This window comes from Cavia porcellus, unplaced genomic scaffold, assembly GCF_034190915.1.
Source record: "Cavia porcellus strain 051 isolate PalLab524CR breed Dunkin Hartley unplaced genomic scaffold, mCavPor4.1 scaffold_14, whole genome shotgun sequence".
In the NCBI taxonomy this organism is placed as follows: domain Eukaryota; kingdom Metazoa; phylum Chordata; class Mammalia; order Rodentia; family Caviidae; genus Cavia; species Cavia porcellus.
The window spans coordinates 71,486,686-71,511,528 of NW_026947497.1; the positions used below are offsets into that span (position 1 = coordinate 71,486,686).

General features: G+C 36.2%; 1 protein-coding gene across 1 annotated transcript; it reads right to left on the bottom strand.

The window, feature by feature from the left end:
* Positions 1 to 146: 146 nt before the first annotated feature.
* On the bottom strand, positions 147 to 23,987 carry Tmem207 (transmembrane protein 207). Its single transcript, XM_063260508.1, has 4 exons — positions 23,639 to 23,987; positions 21,747 to 21,784; positions 14,080 to 14,222; positions 147 to 4,362 (listed from the first exon to the last, which is right to left on the bottom strand). Coding segments are annotated over exons 2-4 (279 nt in total). The 5' UTR covers positions 21,749 to 21,784; positions 23,639 to 23,987; the 3' UTR covers positions 147 to 4,228.
* Between the last annotated feature and the right edge of the window lie 856 nt (positions 23,988 to 24,843).

Genomic DNA, 24,843 nt, shown 5'->3' on the forward strand with positions numbered 1-24,843 from the left:
ACTCTGCAAATCATTTATCTGTCACAGTTCTCAAGACCCAGATTGCTCACTTCAAATCTTTGTTATTAATATATAGGGTCTAACTTACAAATCATGTGCTTTATCACTGTGGGATTTTTCTTTAGCTGTATATACTATTAATTGATTTTCCATAATCTGGGATTGAGGATTTAAATTTCTATGACATCTTGCACCCTTCCCTCATACACAGTTTTCTTCTCTAGAGATCTGCAATGTAAATAACACATATTTGAAAACATTAATTTAATAATTTTAATTAATTTGGCAATGTTGTTTATACCACTCATAGTTAAACATTTTAAACAGTAGTGATTCTTTGTATTGCTCATAGCGTAATCATTTTTTTACTTAATTCAAGTTTTATATTTAGATTGCTTTGTTTTCACATTGTTTCACTTTTTGTCGATCATTAATTTCTGACTACATTTACACTTGATTTCACTCCGCAATCACTCTTATCCTCCAGCAGTATTGTCTTTTCAGGTTCTGATTGGAGCCACTTCGTCCAGCTACTGCAATGCCATGTCCATGTAGACTCACTTTCTGATAATTTTTGAAATTCTTTTGACTTTAATCTTGGGCACTTCTGGATTGCTTCACTTCAGAGATGCTTGATTATTGTCAACTTCTTCCCTGAAAACGCTTAGCAAAGTGGAGAATCTTGAAACCTCATTCAGATATGACAATCATTTACGTTCATGTCAATCGTCCCAGGTACTGAGATCTTAGGGATAAGTCCTGCCACCTTTTCACTACATGGTCTCATCATTCTTGTGGATTAAATGCATTTCTATTCCTTTACTGCAACCCTGTTGGGTTCCTCAAGGGAGATGTGTTTGTTCTACCATGGATAGCTTCAAGTCGGGAATAGCCAGCTCTCAAAACTGTCATGAGAATAAAATCTGAGAGTGTGTATGCATCCAGTCTGTACACTAATTTGTCCACACATATCAAGCTTCACTAAAGACATCATCACATGTTTGCTGTTTCATCAGACCTCTTTCATCCATGGACACAAAGAAGTTTACGTTAACACCACTCAGATAGTTGTCCCTGGATTTCACTTGGCCTTTATAAGACCTCTTTTCCATTAAATTCTCATCCAATGACTTTTTGGCATTTCCACTACTGGGACTGTTACTTAAAAACATTTGCTTGAATGCACACTAAGTACCAAGTAAACTGCTTTAGATCCTTACAGTACAAACCAGTGAAAAAGACAATGATCTTTTGACTCATTTATTTTTGTTCTTGGCAAGAAAGACAAACTCCAATCTACAAATAGAATTTAGCTATGACATGTAGGAGCATATGTTATATGCTATAGATAAAAAGGTACTCGAGTTGCGAAAGTGGTGGATACCAGGGCTGGCAGAAACTGTTCTTTAAAGCACAAATTGAAAATGAGTCTCACTGAGAAGGTAACCTTTAAGGAATGGCTACAAAGAGGGGAAGAGAAGAAGCAATGCTGATGCCTAAAATGAACACTGTTATAAGCAAAAAAGAACAAGAGTGTTAAACCCTCGAGCATGGAAGGGAACAGAAAATATATTACCCAGTAGACTTGAGGATAGTGTTCTTAGAACAAAGGAGTAAAGGAAAGAGTAATAAGGAAAGAAACTCAAAGGGGTACAGATCTCATAAGGCAGGTGTGAAGGCCTTTGGTATATTTTCTTTAGTTGAAGCATAGAATCTTTGGGGTTTAGTGAACAGGCATGATTTTTCTGATATTGTTAAAAGATTACCCTTGTTATTAAAGTTGGACTATGTCATATATTAGCAGGGAAATTCAGATTAAACCAATTCTAAAATAACACCACAGGCTGATCACAGTGGCTGCTATATTTTATATCTAGATGTCTCAGCAAAGCCATGCTAGGTGGGGCTTTGGGGAGGTGACTGGGTTACGCCACACAATATATTTGCCTTGCTGTTGGAAGGTGAAGATGTGGTTGCTGGGGGAATGGCCTGGAATGGTTCATCTTCCTTTGCGACTTCTCTCTTGGGCTTTCTCTCCTTCCTGTCTCCTTCCCCGGAGCAGCTCCCCTCTGCCATGCTGCTCCACACTGCAGCCACTGGACTATGAACTGAAACCTCCACAAGCTGTGACTCAACATAACCTTCTCCCTCTTTAATTTTCTCGGGTCAGGGTTTTTGTCAAAGCAAACTGGACCAAAATACAGAACATTCACTGCACCAAATGCTGGGAATGATGAGAAGCCACAGGATCTTCCATTCATTGATGTACGAACAACAAAATGGTGCAATCACTTTGGAAGACAGGAAGTTTGTTAAAAATTTAAACAGGCTATATCCTACTACCATCTTCTTGATATTTATCTCAGGAGCTGAAAATATATTTCCACACAAAAACTTGCACATGTGTATGGATAGCAGCTTTGTCCCTAATTGCTGAAATTTAGAAAAATCGAGGTGGCTGTCTGTATGCAAATTGATAAACAAATGATTGCACACAAAGGCAATGGGATCTTAGTACTGAGGTAACATAGAGTACCAACTGAGGAAAAGACAAAGGAATCTCACACATATTACAAAGACAAAGAGCAAGAGAGAAAAGACAAAACTACTAGCTGACTCCAACTATATGCTACACCATCAAAACAGCCAGTGGCTGCCAGTGATTTGAGGAGAGGGCACACTGGATAAGCAGAGTAAAGTGTGTAATCAGGGCAGAGAATCTATTCTGCATGACAGTGCAATGGTAGGCCGATGAATTTATAAGTTTGCCAAACACATAAAATGTACCACACCAAGAGTTAAGATTAGTATTAACCAAATTCATTGGGTGATAGTAATATGTCAGGGTACTTTTATCAGTTAGCAAATGTGCCCCTCCAGGGAAGGCTATTGGTAACAATGGAGTACATACAGGTGCAAGGATGAGCTACATGGAAAATATCTTCACCTACTGCTCAGTGTTGGTGTAGACCTGAAGCTACTCTTAAAAAGAAAATGAAAAATTACTAGAGCTACTATTTTATAAATTGAAAATAGGAGCAAAGGCCATAGAAAAAGAAACAGTTTAAATGCTATTTCAGTAACCAGGCAAAGACTGAGGCTGAGTGTCTTTCTAGACATATAGTAGGTAAAGATCCTTGAATGTTCAATGTATTTTAAAAGAATAGTCAGCAAACCTTCCTGAAGAGAATGGATATAAAAAAATAACAGAAAGAGAATACTCACATTTTGTTTAACACTCACAGTTTTTAACCTGAGCAACAGAAGGAGTGCAGTTGTCATTAGCTAAGATGAGTGAGATTTCACTAAAACAGGACTGGGAAAAGATTACGAGCTCAGTTTGGTCAAGTTAAATCTCAGATCGATTGATAACCAAGAGGATATGTCAATTGCTTTGTACAGGAAATTTACTGAACACCATGTGGCATCTGGTATAGGTTTTCCCCCCCTCCTGCCCTGCCACTCCCGAATCCTTTGCAAATGTATGAGTGCTACTTCTGCAGTCAGAGTCCTCAGTGAGAATACAGATACCTATGCCAAAGTTTCTTATTATGCCAAGCTTTAAGGAACTGCAGAAAAACCTTAGTACCTGAAAAACACACTAACACGGAAAATGGGAATTTTCTCCTCCCTTTCTCCATATTGGAATTGCATATGCTTAATGACTTAAGGAACTTGCTTCTGCCTACAAATTCTCCTTCCTTGAGCTGAGGAGCTTCCTATGGGGAGATTTCCAATCACATTCCCTTCTTCATTTACTTCTCCTTTTACCCTAACTCACACATTTTATCTTTTTGGTTCTAGCATTGAATGTGTCAGAATTTCTGCTTATGCTACTGTTAAATTATGATCATTGGTATTGGGAAAGAGGGAAGAGATCAGACAGAGGTGGAAAGCTGGTATTAATCATTAGCATTATGTGTAATAGAGAGGGATCCCCAATTTAAATAGAGGTGACTCTAATCTTACTTCATTCTTCCTTCTTTGAGTATGAATGAAGAGATATTTACTTTGCTGTATAACAGCAGCAGTGTATCAAGAGTCTACCAATTCATAATTAAAACATGTCTCTGAACAAAACTCTTTCTTACATCCATTCTTTCATCTATCTGTCCTTTTCAGACTATATTAAAAGAATTTGAGGAATTTCTACTAAATGAAAGAATTGTGCCTATTTGATGGTTTAAAATTACAGATACTTGTAATATTTTCAGTAGAGCATCCACATCTACAACCCGCTTTTCAGAACATCTTCATATGAAGGTGGAGAGCCCAGGGTGCCAAAACATGGAACAGGATGGCGCTCCAGGTTTTGAGTTTGAAAATGAAATCTAACAGTTGGATTCACAGCTGCTTCTGTCCCTGGAAAGAAACACGCAGACACGAAATCTTTCTATTTTGCACAAAACAGAATCACAGACACTGATGAGAGCTGGCATTTCTAGGTTCACTGGAGCAAGAGGGAATTATTTCTATCTTTGAGAAAAAATTTATAATCATCATTCTCTGTACAGCGGTTGTTTAGTCACTATAAGGAGAAAATTTCCTCCAATGAATTGGTTATATCATCATTGACACCAGGAGATATTCATGATTTAGGAACTAAATCTAGAAGGAATACAGTCTTGGTGTACTATAGGTCACAAGGGAAGAGTTCCTTAAACACCCTTGTGTTTTAGTTAAGTCTCCTGTCATGGGAGCTAATCTCACTAGAAACACTGAAATTTCACATTCTAAACTTTGTTGTTTTACGTTTATGTCTAACAACTGAAATTAATAAATAATGACTTTAAACATTTCCTTACAATAATACTAAATTTTTTAGATAGATTTTTATTTAAGGTATACGCACATAATAATGAGAAAGCATTCCAAACTTTAGTACTTTGAAATAAAAGTTCTTTTTTTCACTAGGGTACAATCCTTAACCACTTTTCAAAAAGCTTTTTTCCCCCCATAAACTGGACACGTTGAGAGACCTCAACCATTTACATGTAACTTAGAAATGTACTGTTATTTCCTTGAAAGATTATTTTTCTCATTTTTATAATTTAATTTTAAAAATCAAAACAAAAAAGGATAAAAATAATACAAAATTTCAAAAAATAGTAGGAAATTAACACTAGCTAATGTACCACATAACGTTGCCTTACATGTAGATGCTCAGGTTACAAAATCTAGACATGAAAAAAAATCAGACAATGAAAGCAAAAACTATTCTTTTTTTGATTGACTAACAGAGATTAGTAGTATAGTTGGCTATTTTGTATATATACTTATTTACATATAATCATTTTCCTTCTTCTTTTTCTCCTTTCCCCTATCCCAGTGGCAAATAAATACATGAAGAAATGTTCAGCATCACTGCTCATTCACAAAAGATTAGTTTTTGAGTAATGGAGGAAATCAATAGTAATTTTTATGACCCTTTCTTTTTATATATTTTTTAACTTGGATCTTTACCTGACTTTGAATATTTTTGATTACTCCATTCCAAAACAGTATTGATAAGCATAAACTTACATTCAGAGAAAAAAATCTAGGTTCCCAGAATATATATGCCCTTGACTGTTTCTGTATATTACATTTATTTGGAACACAGCAACTGTACATGTTTATTTACATACAGTCTGTAGCTGCTTTTGACCCACAATGGCTGAGCTGAGCAGACCCCAAAATGACTGCGCATATAGTAAAGCCAAAAGTATATTTCATCTGTCTTTTAACAGGAGATGTTTGCCTTCCTTCTGTAAAGGATTAAGATGAGGTACCATTGGGAAGATTCCAAAGAACGTGCCAAAATTACCAAATGAATTTGAAGAGCTGTCACTTGTTAGGACTTAGTTGTATCTCTGGATCCCATATGTAGGCTATGGTTATTTTGATGTGGAAAATGATAATTTTTTTGTCTTTTTCATTTATTATCGGTATCAGGGATCTAGGAAGGCGCTTATGCCACTGAGCTAAATCCCCAGCCCCTGGAGAATGATAATTTAGAGCCACATATTTTTCCCACATTTGTATTTACATTATTTCTGACCTTGCTGATTCTCATATCAAAGTATAATTCCTACCATATGTGAAGGGTAGAGCTACATTTAGAAAATGTTTCACTTTTCGGTTCAATACTTTTCTGTTTTTAAATTTTATTTTAGAGTGAAAAAAACAAAAATAATGAAACACAATTTCAGAAAAAGATATTAGGAGCATAACTACAGTTAATATATTAAATATTGTTATTACTAAAGTAGTTGTTCAGAGTATAAAATACAGGCATGAAAGGTTGACCAAACCATAGAAGCAAAAGCATTTATTTTCAGTGAACTAACAGAAATTAGTAGTGTAACTGTTTTAATTATCTTTACATAATTATCTTTATATTTTAGTAGTGTAACTTAAATATCTTATATATATATATATATATATATATATATATATATATATATATTCACCTCCTTCCTTTTCTTCTTTTCCTCATTCTGATTTTTCTTTACTTTTGAATTTAATAATGTTGAACAATTTTTCATACATTTATTTGCCATTTGTATTTCTTCATCTCAGAGATATGCATTAGTCTCAGATGCCCATGTTTGAATTGGTTATTTGAATTTGGGGGATCTGATTTGTTTTTCAATTCTTTATATGTTTAGATATATCGTTTGTCTCCAAGAGAGATGGCTATAGTATTTTCCCACTCTTTGAATTGTCTCTTCATCGTGTTGGTGGTTACTTTGCTGTGCAAAAGCTCTTTTCAATAAGATAACATCTTATCTTATTAAAAACAGCATTTGTTTATTTTTGTGGTGCTTCCCAAGAAGTCTGGGTTTTGTTTTTGCAGTGCTTGCCTATTCCTGACTCTTCCAGATTTCTACCTACTTTCTTTTCTGGTAGATTTTGTGTTTCTGTTTTAATATTTAGATCACTGATCCATTTTGACTTCAGTGCATGGTGATAGACACGTGTCTAATTTTAGTCTTTGCCTTGTGGAAAGCCAGCTTCTTTCAGCACCATCTACTAAAGAGGCTTTCTTTCTTCCAGTGTACGTGTTTGACCCCCATTTCAAAGTTAAGGTGGGTGACTGTTTTAGCAAGTTATTTATTTAATTTGCTAATCCATTTCGAGTGTATTATGTAGTATTCATTTACTTCTGCTTCCTTTTACACAATAAAAGGACAATGATAGTATCCTACTCAATAAAAGTAAGACTAAATGAATATACAGTATTAAAAAGAGGCTGTCTCACAGGAAAGGGTTATTACATGAAGAACTGTAATATGCTAGCAATATTGTATGATACAACTTCATCTCTCTTATTTTAATGGTTAATGATTTACTCATTACCATTATTCACTGTAATAAGAGTTATTATATAATAAACATCATGGAGGGTTGTCTTTTTCAGTTCACAAATGTAAGCTGAAATCAGCTAAGTCTATGAGACTTGTACGGAGAGTTAAAGTGGAAAAACGCACTGGCCCCTAAACCTCTCTCTGTGCGTACTGATACTGAACATTGACTATTTTCCTGCTTCCGGTGTAGTCAATGTAAGGTCAATGATAACTTCGCTATCTTTCCACCCAGGAATTGTTGACCAGTGGACTGTATATGTTTATAATTTGTGCTAGCTCCAATTTATTTCTACTGCTGTCATTATCAGTATCATGCTGCAGGTGATAGAATCTCAACAGCTGCTCTCTGTGGTAAGATAGTTTTACTATCTTATTACTCAGAATTTAGTGGTTGCTCTTAAACTTGATACAAAAAGCCATAAGGCATTGATTGATAAACATAACTAAGCCAATGCACTCAGGAGCTTGTGAAATAGAACATTTATCAATTTGCAAGATTTTTCAAAGAGTATTTAATGTGAAATTTCATGTGATGGTATATGGAAAGATATATATTATTTTTAAACCTTCCAGGAAGCTAAGAATCAAACAGAAATCAGTTTAAAACTTTTACAAAAGTCCTGCAGTTTCTCCAGAATTGCTGGCTCGGGTATGGGAATTTATGGTTTAATTTCGTAAAACCATTACACTAATTGCTGAGTATTAAAGCCAGAGTTCAGATTTCCCACATTGTTAAGGATAATTTCAATAGATTGGATTTTTAAACATGCTTTTTCTACCTTTTTTTATCTCTTTTCTTTTTTAAAAATGTTATTCATTCCTCACATACGCAGTTGCGAAAAATTCTGAATTTGAGTCATAGTTCTCCTAGGTAATGTCTACTTTTTTTGTTTGTTTTTGTAAAGTACTAGGGGTTGAACACAGAGCCTCCAGACTGTGCTATATTTTCAGTCTTTTTAAAAATTTCTAATCTTGAATCAATAGGTTGTCCTGGCTGGGCTCAAAATTGAGATCTTCCTGCCCCATGGTCCCAGAATGCTAGGATAATAGATAGGCACGTGTCACAATGCCTACCTTTCTGTGTGGCTTAATCTGTTAGAACCTTCTTTTCCTCGTCCGCGGAAGAGTGAGATGGCAGTTAAGAGTGATCATTAGCCCCTCATAGAATTGTAAGAAACAACAAATGGGATTTGCAGTATCAAGAGCATGGCACAGAGTAACTGCTCAATAAACTCGAGTGCTTACTGTTATGCTCTTTCACAAGCAGGTGGAATTAGGTGCTCCCTCATTCCTTACCTAAGATGAGCTACACTGTATTTAAACACAAACCATAAAACCCAGGGAAAAGATTTACAAAGGATCCTAAAATAAAGAATCCCGAGGGTCCAGGAGGGAGAGGAGGGAGGAATATGTGAGACCAATCCTTCCTCACCCTTCTCCAGCCCTCCCACCCTCCCAGCTCAGAGCATTCACACTTAATCACTGCTCCACTGGTATTTCCATTTTCTCTGAAATTGGGAAGAGGGGAGATCATCTATGAGATGGCAGAAGGAATGGAGTCAGGGGGGAATGGATAGTTGTGGGGCAGTATTAGGGGAAACACCAGTACAGAGAAGCTAAGTGACGGAGACTGTCCCCAGGAGAAGTGTCTCTGAGGAAAGGAGCAGAGCTTTTCAGGGCTGCAAAACGCTGACAGCTCCAGTCCACAAACCAGACAAAATGAAGACAATGGGACCTGGGATAGAATTTACAGCCATGGCAACTTTTCACTAAACTATGGACGGACAATGGTGTGTGGGAGGGTAACACTCTTTCCTCTCGTTTCTAGTGAAGGCTAGATTGTTCATCTACCTCAAATCCTATTTGTCCTTTATTTATTCCCTCACTGCCAAATGTGTTCCTCTTTATTATCTTTAAATGTCTACATCTTCAATAATTCGAGCATGTAGTTGGCTTCACAATCTTACTTTTAGTAAATCTTACTTTTATCCTTATTCTCAACTAAAATAAGTACTTTACAATTTTAATAGTTTTTAAAAATCCTTTGACATTACCTACCTGCCAAATACAAACCTTGAAGCAAAGCAATTAACCTAACAAAAAATTACTCTTAATTATTTTCGTTCCTATTTCAAATCATTTGTAATTTCTATCTACTTAATTGTGTTTAGTTCTGTGTATAACACAAAATTAATATGGACAAATTATAGAAATGTGGTTATGTGAGAATTTCCACAACTGCCTTTTCACAAGTGCTTGCCCTCATTCTCAATCTCTACTAAAATATCACACTGTTTTTTAGGAAATCACTTTTGATTCTTTTGGTGGCCCAATGTACATTCTACTTCTCCATTTCTATACTTTCGAGGGCTGTAAGAATGGTGATAAATTTTTTTATCATTTATCTGTTAAGAGGAATTCCAAAGACATGTATTAAAATAAGTAAGACACTGAGCTTTTACCCCTAATACAGGTGCTGGGGGGAAAATAAACACTTGAGTGTAACTAGGATCGTTAGTGTCAGGAGTAAAAGAAGAGAAAAAAATAAGTCAGAAATGAATTTGTGAACGATCCCATCAAGACAGAAGGGCATGGCATGGATATTTTCTTGGACCGTAGTAGAGACAATAATGAAGAAAATGATCTAAGAGAGGGAAGAGATACTGCACTTGGATTTAGGGAAAGGAAAAAGCCAGAATCAAGACAAAATAAGATGGTTTGAGCTTAAAGAAAGAGAAAGAAAGAAAAAGGAGACAAGAGAGAAAGGAAGGAAGCAAGGAACCAGAAAATTAAGAAAGCAAGCACGCAAGTAGGAAAAAAGAAAGTTTATCTCCTCACAACGCTACTGTCTGGTTGTCCAAGAACAAGTGTGAGCAGCTTGGTTTCTCTAAGACCTCTGGCTCTGCCTTTTCGCTGTGTCTTCATGTAGGCTTCCTCTTGTGAATGCTTCTGCCCTGATTTCCTCTTTTTATAAAGATGCTACACACATGACAGTAACATCTACCATAATTGCTTCATTTTAAATAAATTAACTTTTTTGAATGTCTTTTAAATACAATCGCATCCCTATTGTCTGGGCATTAGGATTTGAACATATATGTTTAATGGAGTATACAATGAAGGCCAGAACAGGATGTGCCTGTAGAACTGTTTCATTATTTCTTGGAGATAAAGAACTCCATCATATTATATACAGAGACAGAAGGTGGTAATTGATCTCAGTAAAATACCAGAATCTCTTCTGTTGAACTTAGTGGTTATTTATAGAAGACCTGAGTCAAGGATCCACCATTTGAAACCACAGATGCTATAAAGGAAAGAGAGATTCAGTTCATTTATCTGCACCTTGAATCAGTTGGGCACTGTGAAAAGGCAAAAATACTAACCCAGGCAGTGCTCTTAGGGCCTAGAGTATTTGGCTGAGTTCCCGAGGACCTTTTGCAGACCTCAAGTTGCATGAGAGATTGGGATGGGTCAATATGCTAAGGCAAATAGCTCTTTTCTTCTCTTTAATATTTATAATCAAATAATTGGCATCATGTGCCATATAATACTGGCAAGAATTATTATGAAGAGAAACTGCTCATGTTATGTATTTTAATGTTACTACAGTTTAGTCAGCTTTAGCCTTTGATATTCAGCCAACATTTTCTTCTTGGTTCTTCTTTGAGGTCAGCTTCCATGAGATCCTGAGAATGAATCTTCTGACCTTTTGGTCAGAAGGGAAAAGATATTTCAGCTAATATGTTCAACAAGTAGTAAAATTAAAATAAAATAACTTTTGAAAAATTAAATAACATCCTGGGAAGAATCCAAGGTTAATATATTAAATCTAGGGTCTGCATTAAAATGTTTCAAATTATCCTTTCCTCCATTCTGTATTCAGGAGGAAACATTCTGCTTTCCATTTTGTGTGTACAAGATGGCAGGAAGTCCAGAGGTTATTTCACATTCTAATACATCACCAATATCGTTGAAGTGATTTCTCAATTTTCTCTACTTCTTTGGAACAGTTGTGAGGAATACTCAAAAAGCGACACACATAATCTCAGTGTGGACCTGCGAATCTTTCTCTGGCTGGGATAAACCTTAATCCATGAGCACATACTCCATGGGATTCCTGTCTCTGTAGCCATATTGGGTGGTTCTCTACCTGCTCTTTGGACAAAAAAAAATCTGCTTAGAGAAATTCTAGGTAGGAATCATTTATCTGAAAAGATGACAATGAGAATTCATCAGAAAACTAAGTCTGGTGTGGTCCCAAATTTCAGACTTCCTTAAAATATTGACTAATTAGAATTTATTTCCAGAAATCATGAGTTAAGAAATGTCTAAGGATCACAAAGTATACTGCTTCCAGTGAGGAGAAACAGGAGTGCCTGAAAATACAACTCGAGGGCCTCATGCACACTGACTGTGTGAATGGCTATTTACTGCTATAAAGCCATGTTGAGCATCCCTTGGGCAGAGTGGGTGATGGGAAGCAGATCAGGTAATCTAACACTCAACTCAGTTCAGGTAAATCAAAGGTAAACTCGGAGGGGTAACTGAGTGACTTCCAAATTGGATAACAACAGACGAGAGATTTTTGAAGAGAGTTTAAATATTTTTTCAGCAAAATAAAATCCAGACACTAAACCAGTAGGATGGAAAGGAGAGGACAGAATGAGAACAGGAATGAATATTGTAGAACACAACCCATCCCGTTAAGCAGTCACCAACCAGAAACATTTTAATGTTTAGAATATGAAGCTGTCCTTGTACAAGATGGGTTGGTTAAGCTATGAGTGACGTTTCCAAATCTTTAACTGACCTCCCCAAATCTCTAAACAACCTGTTTTTCTCCCAGAAGAGTGAAAGAAGTAACGTCTTCTAACAGAAATATTGATGACTTTCCAAATAGAGATAATCTGCAAAGCCTCAGTCTACTGCCTAGCACTTAGTAGATATGAAATAAATTGTGATTATATTATTATTTAAAAATAATTTTGTTGGTTTTTTCCAGTTCATAATGATTTTGGAATAAGGTGCAGAATGTAACTCTCATGCCCAGCACTAAATGCTGTTACATGCAGATTATGTTGGCAATGAATTTCTCGCTGCCCTCTCCCACACCCTTTCAGGTTCGTACAGGCCAATTTAGGAGCATATATGGAAACTGTCACACAGAAAATAGAAAACCGCTGGACACATAGGGCTGTAACTGTGGTACATAAACTGCTTTAAGACTGTAACAACAAAAAGCAGCTTAATAATATATGTGAAATTAGAAATAGACATCTTTAGACAGTCTAGTGAAAGGGTCTTCCTTAGAGTAAAAAGACAGCTTGAAGCTGCCCATCACAAATGAAAGGAGGAGGCAGAGACATAAACACATTTATACCTCTCTTCAGTTAAAGAAAAATAGACCAACTTTACCATGTAGATTTCCTTGACAGACATATTTTGTTAGGAGACCAGTGATCATATTTCCCTGGATGTTCCATGAAGTGTCTTTGATTTTAGGAGACAGGTCTGTGATCATTACAGAATTTAATTGTCCTTCTAAAAATAATCATTTGACTATTTGATAATGTCATGACTTTGTTCAGTGTTTTTTTTTGGGGGGGGGACTCACCAATAATGAAAATAATCACCATATCCTGCAAGTGTGTCTAAACTGTAGCCCATAAACTGCCTGCCCTCTTTTATAAGGCTTGTAATAAAAAAAAGGAAAGGAAATTTTGTTAGCTATGTACTTCAACTATGTCATACATTTTATATGCAGCCAAAGACAATTCCTCTTCACTCAGTGTAGCACAGACAAAGCAAAACGGTTGGACATAAATATTTGTGTCTATTTTTACTCCACTATCATTTGTTAGTGTTTTCCAGAGCACACCTTGTTCCAACCATTGAAAATTTGTGGCTGGCCTAAATTGCTGCAAGGCAGCTGTTAATTTTTACCAGGTAAATTTGATGCACAGAGCAGTACCTGAGACGGAAAGTTACACACAATCCATAAAGGAGGACTATGTGTAACCTGAAGGGATCACCCAGTCGCTGTAGCTTTCTGGTAGCCAGGAGGTGATTGTTGTTGTGGACTTACAGTGAGGGCTGAAAGCTACAGATAACTCAAAGACCTTGATTTTGTGTATTTCTTATTCACTTGTGGGAATTGGAAACTGACAGGAGTGATATGTTTTGGGGAAGAGGAGGTTGGGGGCAGCAGGGTGAAGATGCTCTTGGGGTGCTGGAGAGAAAGCACAAAGGATTGACACTTCCTTTCCCGATTCAAGTTGTTTTAGATCCTGCAGAAACAGCAATCTGCAAAGTGTGATTCAGTGTTAATTCAGATAAGATAAGTGAATCATAAAGAGCTTGAAAAATAAGATTATGAAAACAAAGGTAGGGTAGCTTGATACCAAGAGCTCAGCGATGTTCTTTTGCAATTTAATCCCTCCCACATGTCTAGATTATCCATCCCCGTGGTATATTTCTTCTGTTTTGCTTGCTGAATGAGGGAACTCTTTAGTTTCACTCCTCATACTAAAATATGAATCAGATACTCAAGATAGTTTTCCTTTCTTTCAAGGTGTCCTTTCTTCTGACACTTTTTCATCTAAGCTCACTCCTCAAAGCACACCTGTCTCCCACAAGCCTCATATTATTCTAAGTTAAAAAATCTGCTTTGCAGAGGATACTTTCTCAAGGTTTCACCAAGAAGTCCAGAAGAACGCAGGGAACTTACGATAGGTGGTGTCCAAATCTCCAACAGCAAAAACAGCCATGGTGCGTCTTGAAGGATCAACTCGGCGATGTTTCAGCCAGTGATGGAGACAGAAGAACAATACTCCACAGATAAAAGTCATGAAGAGAATCAGAAACAGTAACCTGATGCCAAAAGTAGCAGGGGAGAAATGAGGTAGCACATGTGAGAAGTTACAATTTGCTGTTACTTCCTGGAAAGTGGACAAGGACTGAGGGAGTGTAGGTTCAAGCAAACCAGAATGCTGAATTCTTTCACCAGTCTCTCCCTCTAAAATGGCCACTGGATTTGCAGTATGGCTTCCCTCAGGGAGGGTTGATCTTACCAAATGGGATAACCGCTTCTTCCTGGAAATTGGAAGGTTATTTTTGATTCCCTCCTCCCTCTCCTCATCTGTCCCTCCATTCCTTCCTTTCAGTAAGTAACCTTTCCATCCACCCATTCCATTTGTATTCAAGCAAGAAAACATATTTTAGATGTTAGACTGGGGATTTGAACATTGAAAAGATGAGTCTTTGTCTTTGAGAAGCTAGTTATCGAATTGATACAATTGATAATATTAAATTTGGAAAATATCAAAGCCGTGTTTAGGAAGCTATAACAGATGTCTTCAAATTTCTGATAGGCTATCTTGTAAATAAGGTGGATGCTTATTTTGAGTATTTTTTACAACTATATGTGGAATCAGTGGATAAATTATTAAGAAAGATTACAAGAGAAGAAACATTCATTTTACCACCACCCATCTCCAACTCTGAAATATGATCTTATCCATATGTACAGTTAAGTTTCCTGGTATAAGATACTTTTAAGAAAACACTGACCAACAACCTAAGAGTGATTTTTTAATAGATATTGCTTTATGGGATCCTTAAAATTTCTATATTCTGTATGATTCCACACAGTGTTTCTGATTATTTAGGAAGACAAGTAGAGAATATCTTTACCATATGAACAAGTTTAGGGTGCTGACCTTTACACTTACACACCTGGTGATAAGGGAAGAAGAGTAAGTACTCTATTTCTTTGGGGCCCTAACGTGTACTTGCCACACTTGTTTACCCAGAAAATCACCTGTTTGCTCCTCTAAACCACTCAGATACATCTTTTCTTACTACAACCAATAAAACATCTCCCTTTACCCACTCTCTTCAAGACACTGAGAATATAGGTAAATTTGAAACCCTGAGATGTGTAAACAGATAACTTTACCATAATAGGCTTGAGTCTAGAATTATACATACTTTTGTGCACTGAGAAGGTAGTGACTAACTTTAGGGCCAATATATTCTAGTAATTAGATAATTATTCCACAATTCTTTTATCCAAATATCTGGAGTCCTTAAAAATTCTAACACACTAGTGAAGGTTAATCTTTAATAGCTTGGTAAAGGATAACAAGCATTGGACAATTTGTTGGTTTCAGTTGAACAAGTGACAAAGAAGTTAGGTTGGGAAGGAAACAGGTATGGGGTCACCCACACCATTGAAAGGAGTTACAAACTGACTACTCAGAGTGAAGAAACCACGTATGTAGGCAGAACCCAATCATTCCAGAAATAAGCTTAAAAGGTAATACCAACACAAGGTTCACAGTAGATTTACCTCTCCAAGTATGGAGATGAATGTGTTCTTCATCTCGGGGTCCTTCACTGTGGGCAATGTGGGTGAATTTCTTTGAGACTATAGCATACGACCACAATTAAAAAAGTGCTGGATTGAAAAGCAGAAATCTGTTCAACACATCTCCAAACCTTTTCAGTTGGGTTAGATTTAGTCATGTCTTCTTCGGTCATTGTTAACACCTAATAATTTTCAGCTTGAAAACATCCAGAAATATCAGTTAATTCATTGTTTACAATATTCCTCAGGTGGTAGCGTATCATGTCGATCATTATAATAGTGAGAAGTGGCTTTTCTTTCAACATAATGTGAACTGTCAGCTTAAAAACTGTACCCCCAAGGGGCTGGGGATTTAGCTCAGCGGCATGAGCACCTACCTTGCCAGTGTGCGGTCGCAAGTGCGATCCCTGGTACCGATAAACACGACAAAGACAAAAAAATTGTACCCCAAATATTGAAGACGAATCAGACAACAGGGATGTGTTTGCTTATTTTTGTTTCTTTTGCTTGTTCCCCCTTGAGAACCTAGGTGATTTACCAAAGTTCATTAACTACAAATGGCCGGGAACAAAATGATGACTAAAATACAGTTTTAAAAATCATCCTGAGACAAATGACCATTTAGTAGAAGATTTCCAAATGATTAACAGCACATATTACAAGTGCATATTATCCAGTCATCAAAAATAATGTAAATTTTTATTTGTGTTTGAAAGTCTTGAGCAAAACCATCTAGAGGTCTCATCCCTTATTTTGTATGGATTATTTTATGTGAATATATGTTTTCACCAAAATAACTGTCAGTTAAACATCAATGTACACCAAAGTTCCAACAGGGCTTACTTCATACGAAGACAGCATTCTAAGGAATTTTTCATTTTAATATTGAGTTTTTATAATGTATGTATATCATTTTTGTAATTAAAATGTATTAAAATACGATATTGAGGCATAAAATTCTTTAAAACATAGTGATACTTAAGATATAAATGTGGGGAAATTTTTATGTGTTCTACACCAAATAAAAAAGTGGAATTTTTAAAAAATATTTTTAATTGGCCTCTAAGCCCATTACTGGAAATAAGCATTATTTAGTCTTTCTCCACACGTAAATCTTGCTATTCTCTTTTTTAATTTCAAAATTGCATATTTAACTTCAAATGCATTCTGAATGCTTAGAACTTCCTTTCATTTCCGTCTACTTTTCGAATCATCCAGAATTGTTTCCAGGGCTATCTCCCAAACTGACGGTTCATTTTCTTTTTGAGCCCTGGGCACCCCCTGGTGGAGGTTCTCGTAAGCAACAGGATGACTGGGCACAGTGAGCTAAAGAAATGCAGTTAATCCAGGGGATTCAAAATTCCTATAAACTACGAAGGAAGGATTTTACACAGTATACGACTGACACTAGATCTGGGGCAGCACAGAGACGTCATGAGGTGGCCAACGGAGTGAAACTAGAGGGGGGTCTTCTGACTCCATATGGGCCCTTATCGCCATTTGCTCTGTTGCTTTCTCCAAGTCAATTTTTCAACCAAATATTTTGAATTCTTAAGAAACAGTGCCTGAACTGTAATACTAGTCTAATCACTCAGATGGTAAATAAGGTCTCTTCTTCCCTTGGAAGATGTGGACATGATTTGTGCTGTACATGGCTGGTTAGGCAACTAGATTTCTCTTATTCTCAGTGCTGAGAAGCCACAATCTAAAACTATAAATTGGTTAATGTGAGCAGTTCAAGGAAATGGCAGAGCTGCCCTATTCTTCCTTGCTAAAGGACAGTATTTTGTATGCTGGGCACTCTTTTAATCCATGTTTATAGCTTCGTGTGCAGTAACTCACTCTGAAACTTGTAACACAGGATTTTAATCCTCCTTGTGCAATTCGGAAAACCCAAGAATGGGAAACTTAAGTAACTTTCCCAAAGTAGCATTACTGGAAGTGGCAGAGGTAGGTTATAAGTGAAAATGGTTTGGTTTGGATTTGCGTATGTTGCCATCAAGCTAGCAACAGAACTCTAGCTGTAGCTTCACTGGACGGTGTGGAATGCTGCCCGAATTTAGTGACTAGCCCCCATGTCCTATCTGGAAATACTAAAAATATACAGAAGCAAGAGCATGGAGAATATCAGGAAGAGAGAGTAAGTCAAGAATGAGATCAGCATGGACACAAAATGTACTAAATCCCTTGTATACAATTAGAATTGCACTCCTGTTCTGGATTAAGCTTTCTAGCAGTTAACAGGGTAAGAGGAAAAGATGGGTATATAGTGTCCGCTAGAATTAGCAAAACAGACAGTGTTACTCATTAGAAATACAACTAGAGAAAAACCCGAAGAAAATTCAACGAGTTCTATAAAGAGCAAACAATAGGGGACGATGTTAACAATAGGAATAATATGTCCATGTACTCTTAAAACAAATGGAATAACAAATCTTGTGAGTTTTGTTCTTTTTAAAAATTATCCCTCAAAATAAGACAAAGTGTAGTTCAGCTACAATAACTTTGAGAGACTGATGGTTATCAAATCGGTTCATCTAAAAAATGACAGTAAATTGCATAGCACCAAGGAAAATGGGGGGACTGTAGTATCCCTTAAGTATTTCACAAAAAAATGCAATGAGTTAAATGTTGGCAACACAGTATGACTTGTGGTTAAAGTTCCAGACTTAGAACTTAGGATCAGTCCTGGGTTCAAATCTAAGCATTGTTACTTATTTGGTTTCCTCCTCTTGAACAAAATATCTAGCATCTGTGAATGACATAAGATGGTAGCACATCAAGAGGAAATTCACTACCACAATTAACTGCACACTCCTTCAAATGCATAAAGTATTATCATTTTATAAGCCATTCTTTTCATGAAAAATATTATATTGCTGTATCTCATCATAGTTACTTGCAGGGGAATAAATGGGTTATAAATTGCATACAATATTTAAATATTATACAAAACATAGTAATGCATTGTTTATGCTAAAGTGTAGTTTTTAAAATAAGATGGGCACATTACATAACAAAAAAGGAGTCAGACTAAATTGAAAGCACATTTAAATACAGCCAAGAGTACATCAGATTTTTAAAAATAGAAAATACTTCCCAATATTCTCAGAACATAGAAGATGACTAATAAAATTTCTGACTAATCAAAGACTCCCCCTCACCATAGCTTCCACTGCCTTTTACTGTTTTTTGAGTTTTTTATTTTTTCTTTTTCTATTCCCTTGCATTCGAATCCAAGTTGCCGTTTAGTGTGTTAATTTTGCACATGAAACTTGGGCAAATTACAGCCCTCTAAGTTTCTCATTTCTAAGAGACATTTGGATTAGGCCACCCTCCAGATCTCTACCTCTAATCCCACAGGGTAGTGTTACTCTTGTAGCAGTGCTGGTCAGACATGAGTATGCGTCTATTACTTGGTCAAATACCGTACTTTAAGAAGAGATAGTATTTCTAATTGAAGAAAGAATTCTAAATTAAAGTTCCATAATAAACACAGTTAAAGAAGGACAATCTTATATGGACACAAGGCTTTTATTCACTTAGGAAATAGCTGTTCTTTATATACTCATCCTGCTATCACTTTTTGTGCAAAATATTCAAGATATTTTGTGTATTTTCAAGACTTACTCCTTCTCTGTAATTCCAGACAAGGTCTTGATGTCTCTGCTATTACATGCTAATAAGTATTTGGTTAGAGGCAGTTTCTCATTTTCACTCAAGAGGAAAATAATGATAAATATAGCAGTTATTTTTATGCCCAACAGTGTAATCAGGAAAGAGGTCATGGCTGAGTATCTGTTGAAATCCTGCTATCAATTTACTATATATGTCTGGTTTTCAGTCTCTTTCCCAAAAAGAGGACTGGTAGCATCCAAGATCTATAGTCAGTGTAAAAATTTTCTCGACATAATATATTCCTACCACAATGATTAGAAAATTTGATTCAGAATTTAAGACTTTCCAATTATGGATTTCTGTGCTCTTTATTCTGAGTCCAAGGTAAAAAGCAAGTCAGTAAGGTGAGAATAACCATGAAGGCCAGAATCAGATAAACATACAAACTATCAAAATCTCTTTTAGAGCAGAAATAGCAAAAGACAGAGCAGAAAAGCAAGTCCAAAAATTATTGCAAAGAAAGAGTCATGGAGAGTCATGCAAAAGCTGAAAGAGTAGCACACACAGTGCTTAATAAAATAGAATGTCAACAGCAAAATGATCCACTACAAACCAGTGAAGGACTCCAGGGCCAAAGAAAGCACCCTGCTTGGCCTGGTCTCTCATATTCCAGCCCGTGCTACGAGCCCCGGGCTTAGAGGGTAATGGGCAATGACAATTGAAAACAGCTGGCTGGCAGAGCAAGCCGCAGCCCGAAGAAACCACTTGGCAAAAGTGCTTTCCTGACACTTGCACTAAGTCACAGTGCATTACAGTTATCATTAATCAGCAGCAGCATCATTAATGGGCAACTTCTCCCCATCGCTTGAATTTAATTCTGCGATCCATTAACATCCTCAGCGCAAAAAGCAAGAAAAAGTGAGTCTGTCATTCACATAATTCACATCAAAGGCACTTTGAAAAGTGTGCCCAATACAGGTTAGGCTCCAGGTGGGTTTGCTGATATTTGAAACTTAACTGTCCAGAAACGTACCTCTCATCCTCGCCATGACTTTAAAGAGCGGATGTAGCTATAGAGGACATCATGAGGGGAAACCAAAACAGCGCACTGAGTGAAAATATCTAGGAACTAACCGAGTCCCTTATTTGTTTAGTAAAGCTAAATAAAGAAAATTGAATTTATTTTACTTTTATTTTATTTCATTCAGTGTGTCTGTATGTTTGGGGGAATTTTATATGTATGTGATGTTTGTTTTCGGGAATTTTATGTGCATATCTATCTTGATCAGTTTCGTGTCCTTTCCGTTCCTCTTTCTTCCCGTACTTCTCCCCCAAGTCTTCATCCACATCTCCAAGCAGTCTACTTTCTTCTTTCCTATCATCTCTCTTTCCATTTCTCATTCTTTTGCTTGTCTTTTAGGTTTTTCATATACTGGGGTGATCAAAATTCACAGTGAATGTGCAAGTAAAATTGATTACAGTAAAAGAGACAGTGTGATTAATCTCCCTCAAAATCCTGATCCCTCGTTTCCGGCTTGTTCATCCCATCATTTTTACCACTCCGTGAAACAGTTCTGGAAATCCTCTTTCCTAAGAGTCTTCACAGGGTCAGCAAAAATATGGTGAATTCTGTTGTCAGCTGCCCACAGAGGAAAGACAGGCTCATGAAAACATTGTGGTGAGTTCTCGTCTGCCTTAATTCATCAGATCTGTCACTGTGCAACCTGTGGCTCCTCCCCAAAGTTAAAATGACCATGAAAGGTGAATGCTTTGAATAAGTTCTGGACATTGAGGCAGCCACAACAGTGCGACTGGGATACTTAAAAAAGGGGACTTTTAGAACTGCTCTGCAAAGTGGCAAAAATGGTGAGTGTGTTCTGAGACAGGGGAATACTCTGACGGGAATTAGATGTACTGTGTCTTCTATCATAATAATTTTTAAGTGTAAAAAAATCATCATATTTTCTACCATACTCCAAGGGTGCAATATAATATCTAATTTTGTGAAAAAGTTTATATATCGCAGGCAAAGGAAACTATCAACAGAGAAAATGAGTGGTCTACAAAATGGGGGGAAAGGTTCAGTTACTTTTCTACAGAGTACTAATATCTAGCTTATATAAAGTACTGAGAAAATTAATATCCCCAAAAAACAAACAGCCCAACCAAAAACTGGGAAAATGTGCTGAATGAAGACTTGTAAAAAGAAGTAGTTAAAAATGGGCAATACAACATGAAAAAATTCATCTTTTATGTCTTTAGAAAAATTGAGTCATCTGCATTTTAACACTTTTGTTTTTCTCACATACTTACAGTGATCATCCGGTATCTTCAGAGGCCTTTCAAAGGACTTAAAACTTTTTAATATTTTGAATTTTAATAAAAACATAGAATCTCCGGCTACTTACATTTCATTTTCTTCACACAGTAGATCCGAGAGCACCAACTGAAACACATGTTTAGAACAATAAAATCCAAACAGCTCGTCAGTGTAATCCTGGAATGCAAGCGGTGCCTAGAGACAATGGGGATTTACATCTTTTCATTTGTTTATTTTAATTAAAAGCTCCACAGACTATTTTATCATTGCTGCAGATTTTTAATTGAAAAAAAAATTCTCTGGGTAGATATTTAATCTCACCAGTGACAGGAGATGTGTATTGTGAATCAAATTCCTATTCAACACGCCACTATATGTAGATTTGAAAAGCATTTTTTTTACTTTCTCTGTAGGCAGATTTTGCTGATTCTAAAAGGTTTTGGTGCATCTTGCACTTTCTCTTGATTTTCACACTTTTGGTGGAAGAAGGGGTTTCATTAACCACCAAAAATATATTCATATAAATGAATCACACTCCCAGTATGGGAAACAGGAATCTTAAGAGTAATGGGTTCTAGGCATGAAGTGATGACTTTAATCTATTCTCAGACCAGGGTCCTGTTAAGATCACATGACATTCTGTTAAAATTTACATTGTTTTTTTATCAAACAAGGGGAGAAATAATCTTTAAGTCTCAAGACCCAATTATTTTAACAAATTATCTTAGTTCTCTGTTGAACCTTATAGGTTACAACATCTCCCACTCACAACCACAAAAAGAGAAAGTATTTCTTCTCAGAGATTTTGCTTATATTTCTTTGTTTGTTTTCACCTATGAACCAGGAAGCCTTCTGGGTACAATGAGAAAAATCTTTAAATGCCACCATTATGTAGCAATAAAAGTTGGATTGATGAGGTGAGTAAGAGCATTTATTATCCTGAACTATAACATAATTACAAGTTACAAAATTTAAAATGATAGACTTGAGGCTTTTTACTGAGAAATATACTTTCCCCTTAATCCCACATGCAACTTCTTTAGCACCTTGTATTTACACCATCAAGTTTATCTGGGCAAAGAGATTTGTGGAGTTGCAGATGGAGGCAGGAATTGGCCATCAGAGAGCATGGTAATGAACAATTTACAAGCACAGAAAACGAGTTGCATTCTTTTTTGCTAGAATACTGCAAGTAGATTTGCATACCAACAGAGGAAAACGAACATTCACATTTTATTCATAAGAAAGTTTATTTATGAGTAGGTGAAATCATTTGGGATCTAGCTTAACAGAAAACCAAATAAAGATCACAATTCACTTTCAGTTCACTTCCTGGTATTGTCTGCATGTTGTACCACAGCAAGAAATACACTGTGTTTCATTAATACCACCTAACTGCCAATGCCTTACCTGTCAACACCTCCATTATTAGAAAACCTCAAGTGAAGTCTTTCTATGCTTTGATTCTAAATCTTTCTGGTATATTACATTGAAGTTACATAGGCACAAGGATGCAGAAATTGCTCAGGAAAGGATGCTGGAGCAGGAAAGCAAAGAAACCCTAAAATGGATATGTCTACCTAAGTCAGCATTAAAAACCTGTCAGTGAATCAAGCATGGTTGCACGGAACAGCAAATATTTCTTAAATTAATTCAGCCACAGCACCTTGTTCTGTGTCAATAGCATTTTTGATTTCTAAAAAGTTTCATAGCATAGTAAAGTGAAGTAAAGGTTAAATTTGCATTGCATTATTTCAATAGCGATAGAACAGTATAAAGAAGATATAAAGCTAATGTCATGGATATTTTGTTTTCAATATCCCCGAGCGATAAATATTATAGATCATAAAAATGCAGATAACACCTTCTTAAAATAAATCTTTTAAATATAGAAGTAGTTATGATGCCCAGAAAATAAATCTATAACAAATCAAGTTCTCAGAGTATTTCAGAAAATCTCCCAGAAAGAGAGATGGTTACCTGGAATAGTTGAAAACACCAGGTCTCCGTTGATGAGATCACTAAGGTGACACTGAATGGTCTGAGTCTTGATGTACTTAATTCATGATGTGCTTAGAGATAGTGGTTTGCTGACTCTGGTGATCTCTGTCTTTCGCAGTACTTGTTGATTTCTCTGCCTATCTTCCTACCAGAGCATGCATCCAGTGATAGTCCTTGTGACTGGTGAAGTGCATGCCAGGGGAAAGAATGTCAGGTGCAAGCTCGTGGGCATAGAAGTTCAAGGAGTTTAAGTTTAAGGTCAGAACTCTGGGCACTGTTTGTTTGAGGCTCTCTAAAGTAGGGGTTATAAATGTTGACCTGCAGAGCTAGCTGACTGCTTAAGTAAATTTTAAAATTCAAGTGCATGTTTTCTAAAAAAATGTAGTTCTAATGGAATCTTACATTTGGAATATATGTTTGGTTTTCTACCCTTTGTGGATCCCCCTTTTTCTTTTTGTTCTACACATTATTTTTACCCTCAGATCTAAACCAGCCTTAAGTTTACAGTTACCAGATCAGCAGTGTTCAGACTTTGATAATGTGGTAGGAAGGGATAAACACAGGGAAATAACCTTTTCATGTGCAATTGAGAAAAGTGTATTACTTCTTTAGAACACAATTAGGTTATATCTATTAAATTAAAAATAAATCTGTCATCCAAGAATTCTCCTTCTCAAAATGTATCCACAGATATTGATTATACAAAGGGTAAAAATAATCATACACAGAGACAGGCACTAGAATCACAAAGTCCACCAAGATATAACTGGATAAATACAAAATGGTTGTTTATAACTATTCAACACAGTACTCGGAAGCCCTGGTGTTGATCTCACAGGATTATGATCACGGAGGATCATAGAAGCTAATATGAAGAGGTCTCTAGCGTTTCATCTATAAAAGGAAAATGAGAGACAAATTTTAAAAATTGGAAATCTAGCTATTTATATCATATATACACAATATATGTATAGATATATAGAAATGTCTATATGTCATTTAATCATTTTATATTTCTGAGGCCAATTTTGAAGCCAAACATGTAGAATTTCAAAGAAGCATATTGTAGTTCGAACCCTAGTATAATTCACTAAATTCAAATCAAATTGTGACACAGGAACCCATTTATGACCACATACGTGGACTGCATTAGGAAGAAACGAGCCATATTAGCTAACTAAACT

Excerpts from the sequence above, each read along its gene's own strand:
- Tmem207 (XM_063260508.1), bottom strand. Across the intron at positions 4,363-14,079 it reads AGATTTGGACACCACCTATC|GGACAGAAGCAGCTGTGAAT; the intron begins GTAAGTTCCCTG and ends GTTTCTTTCCAG.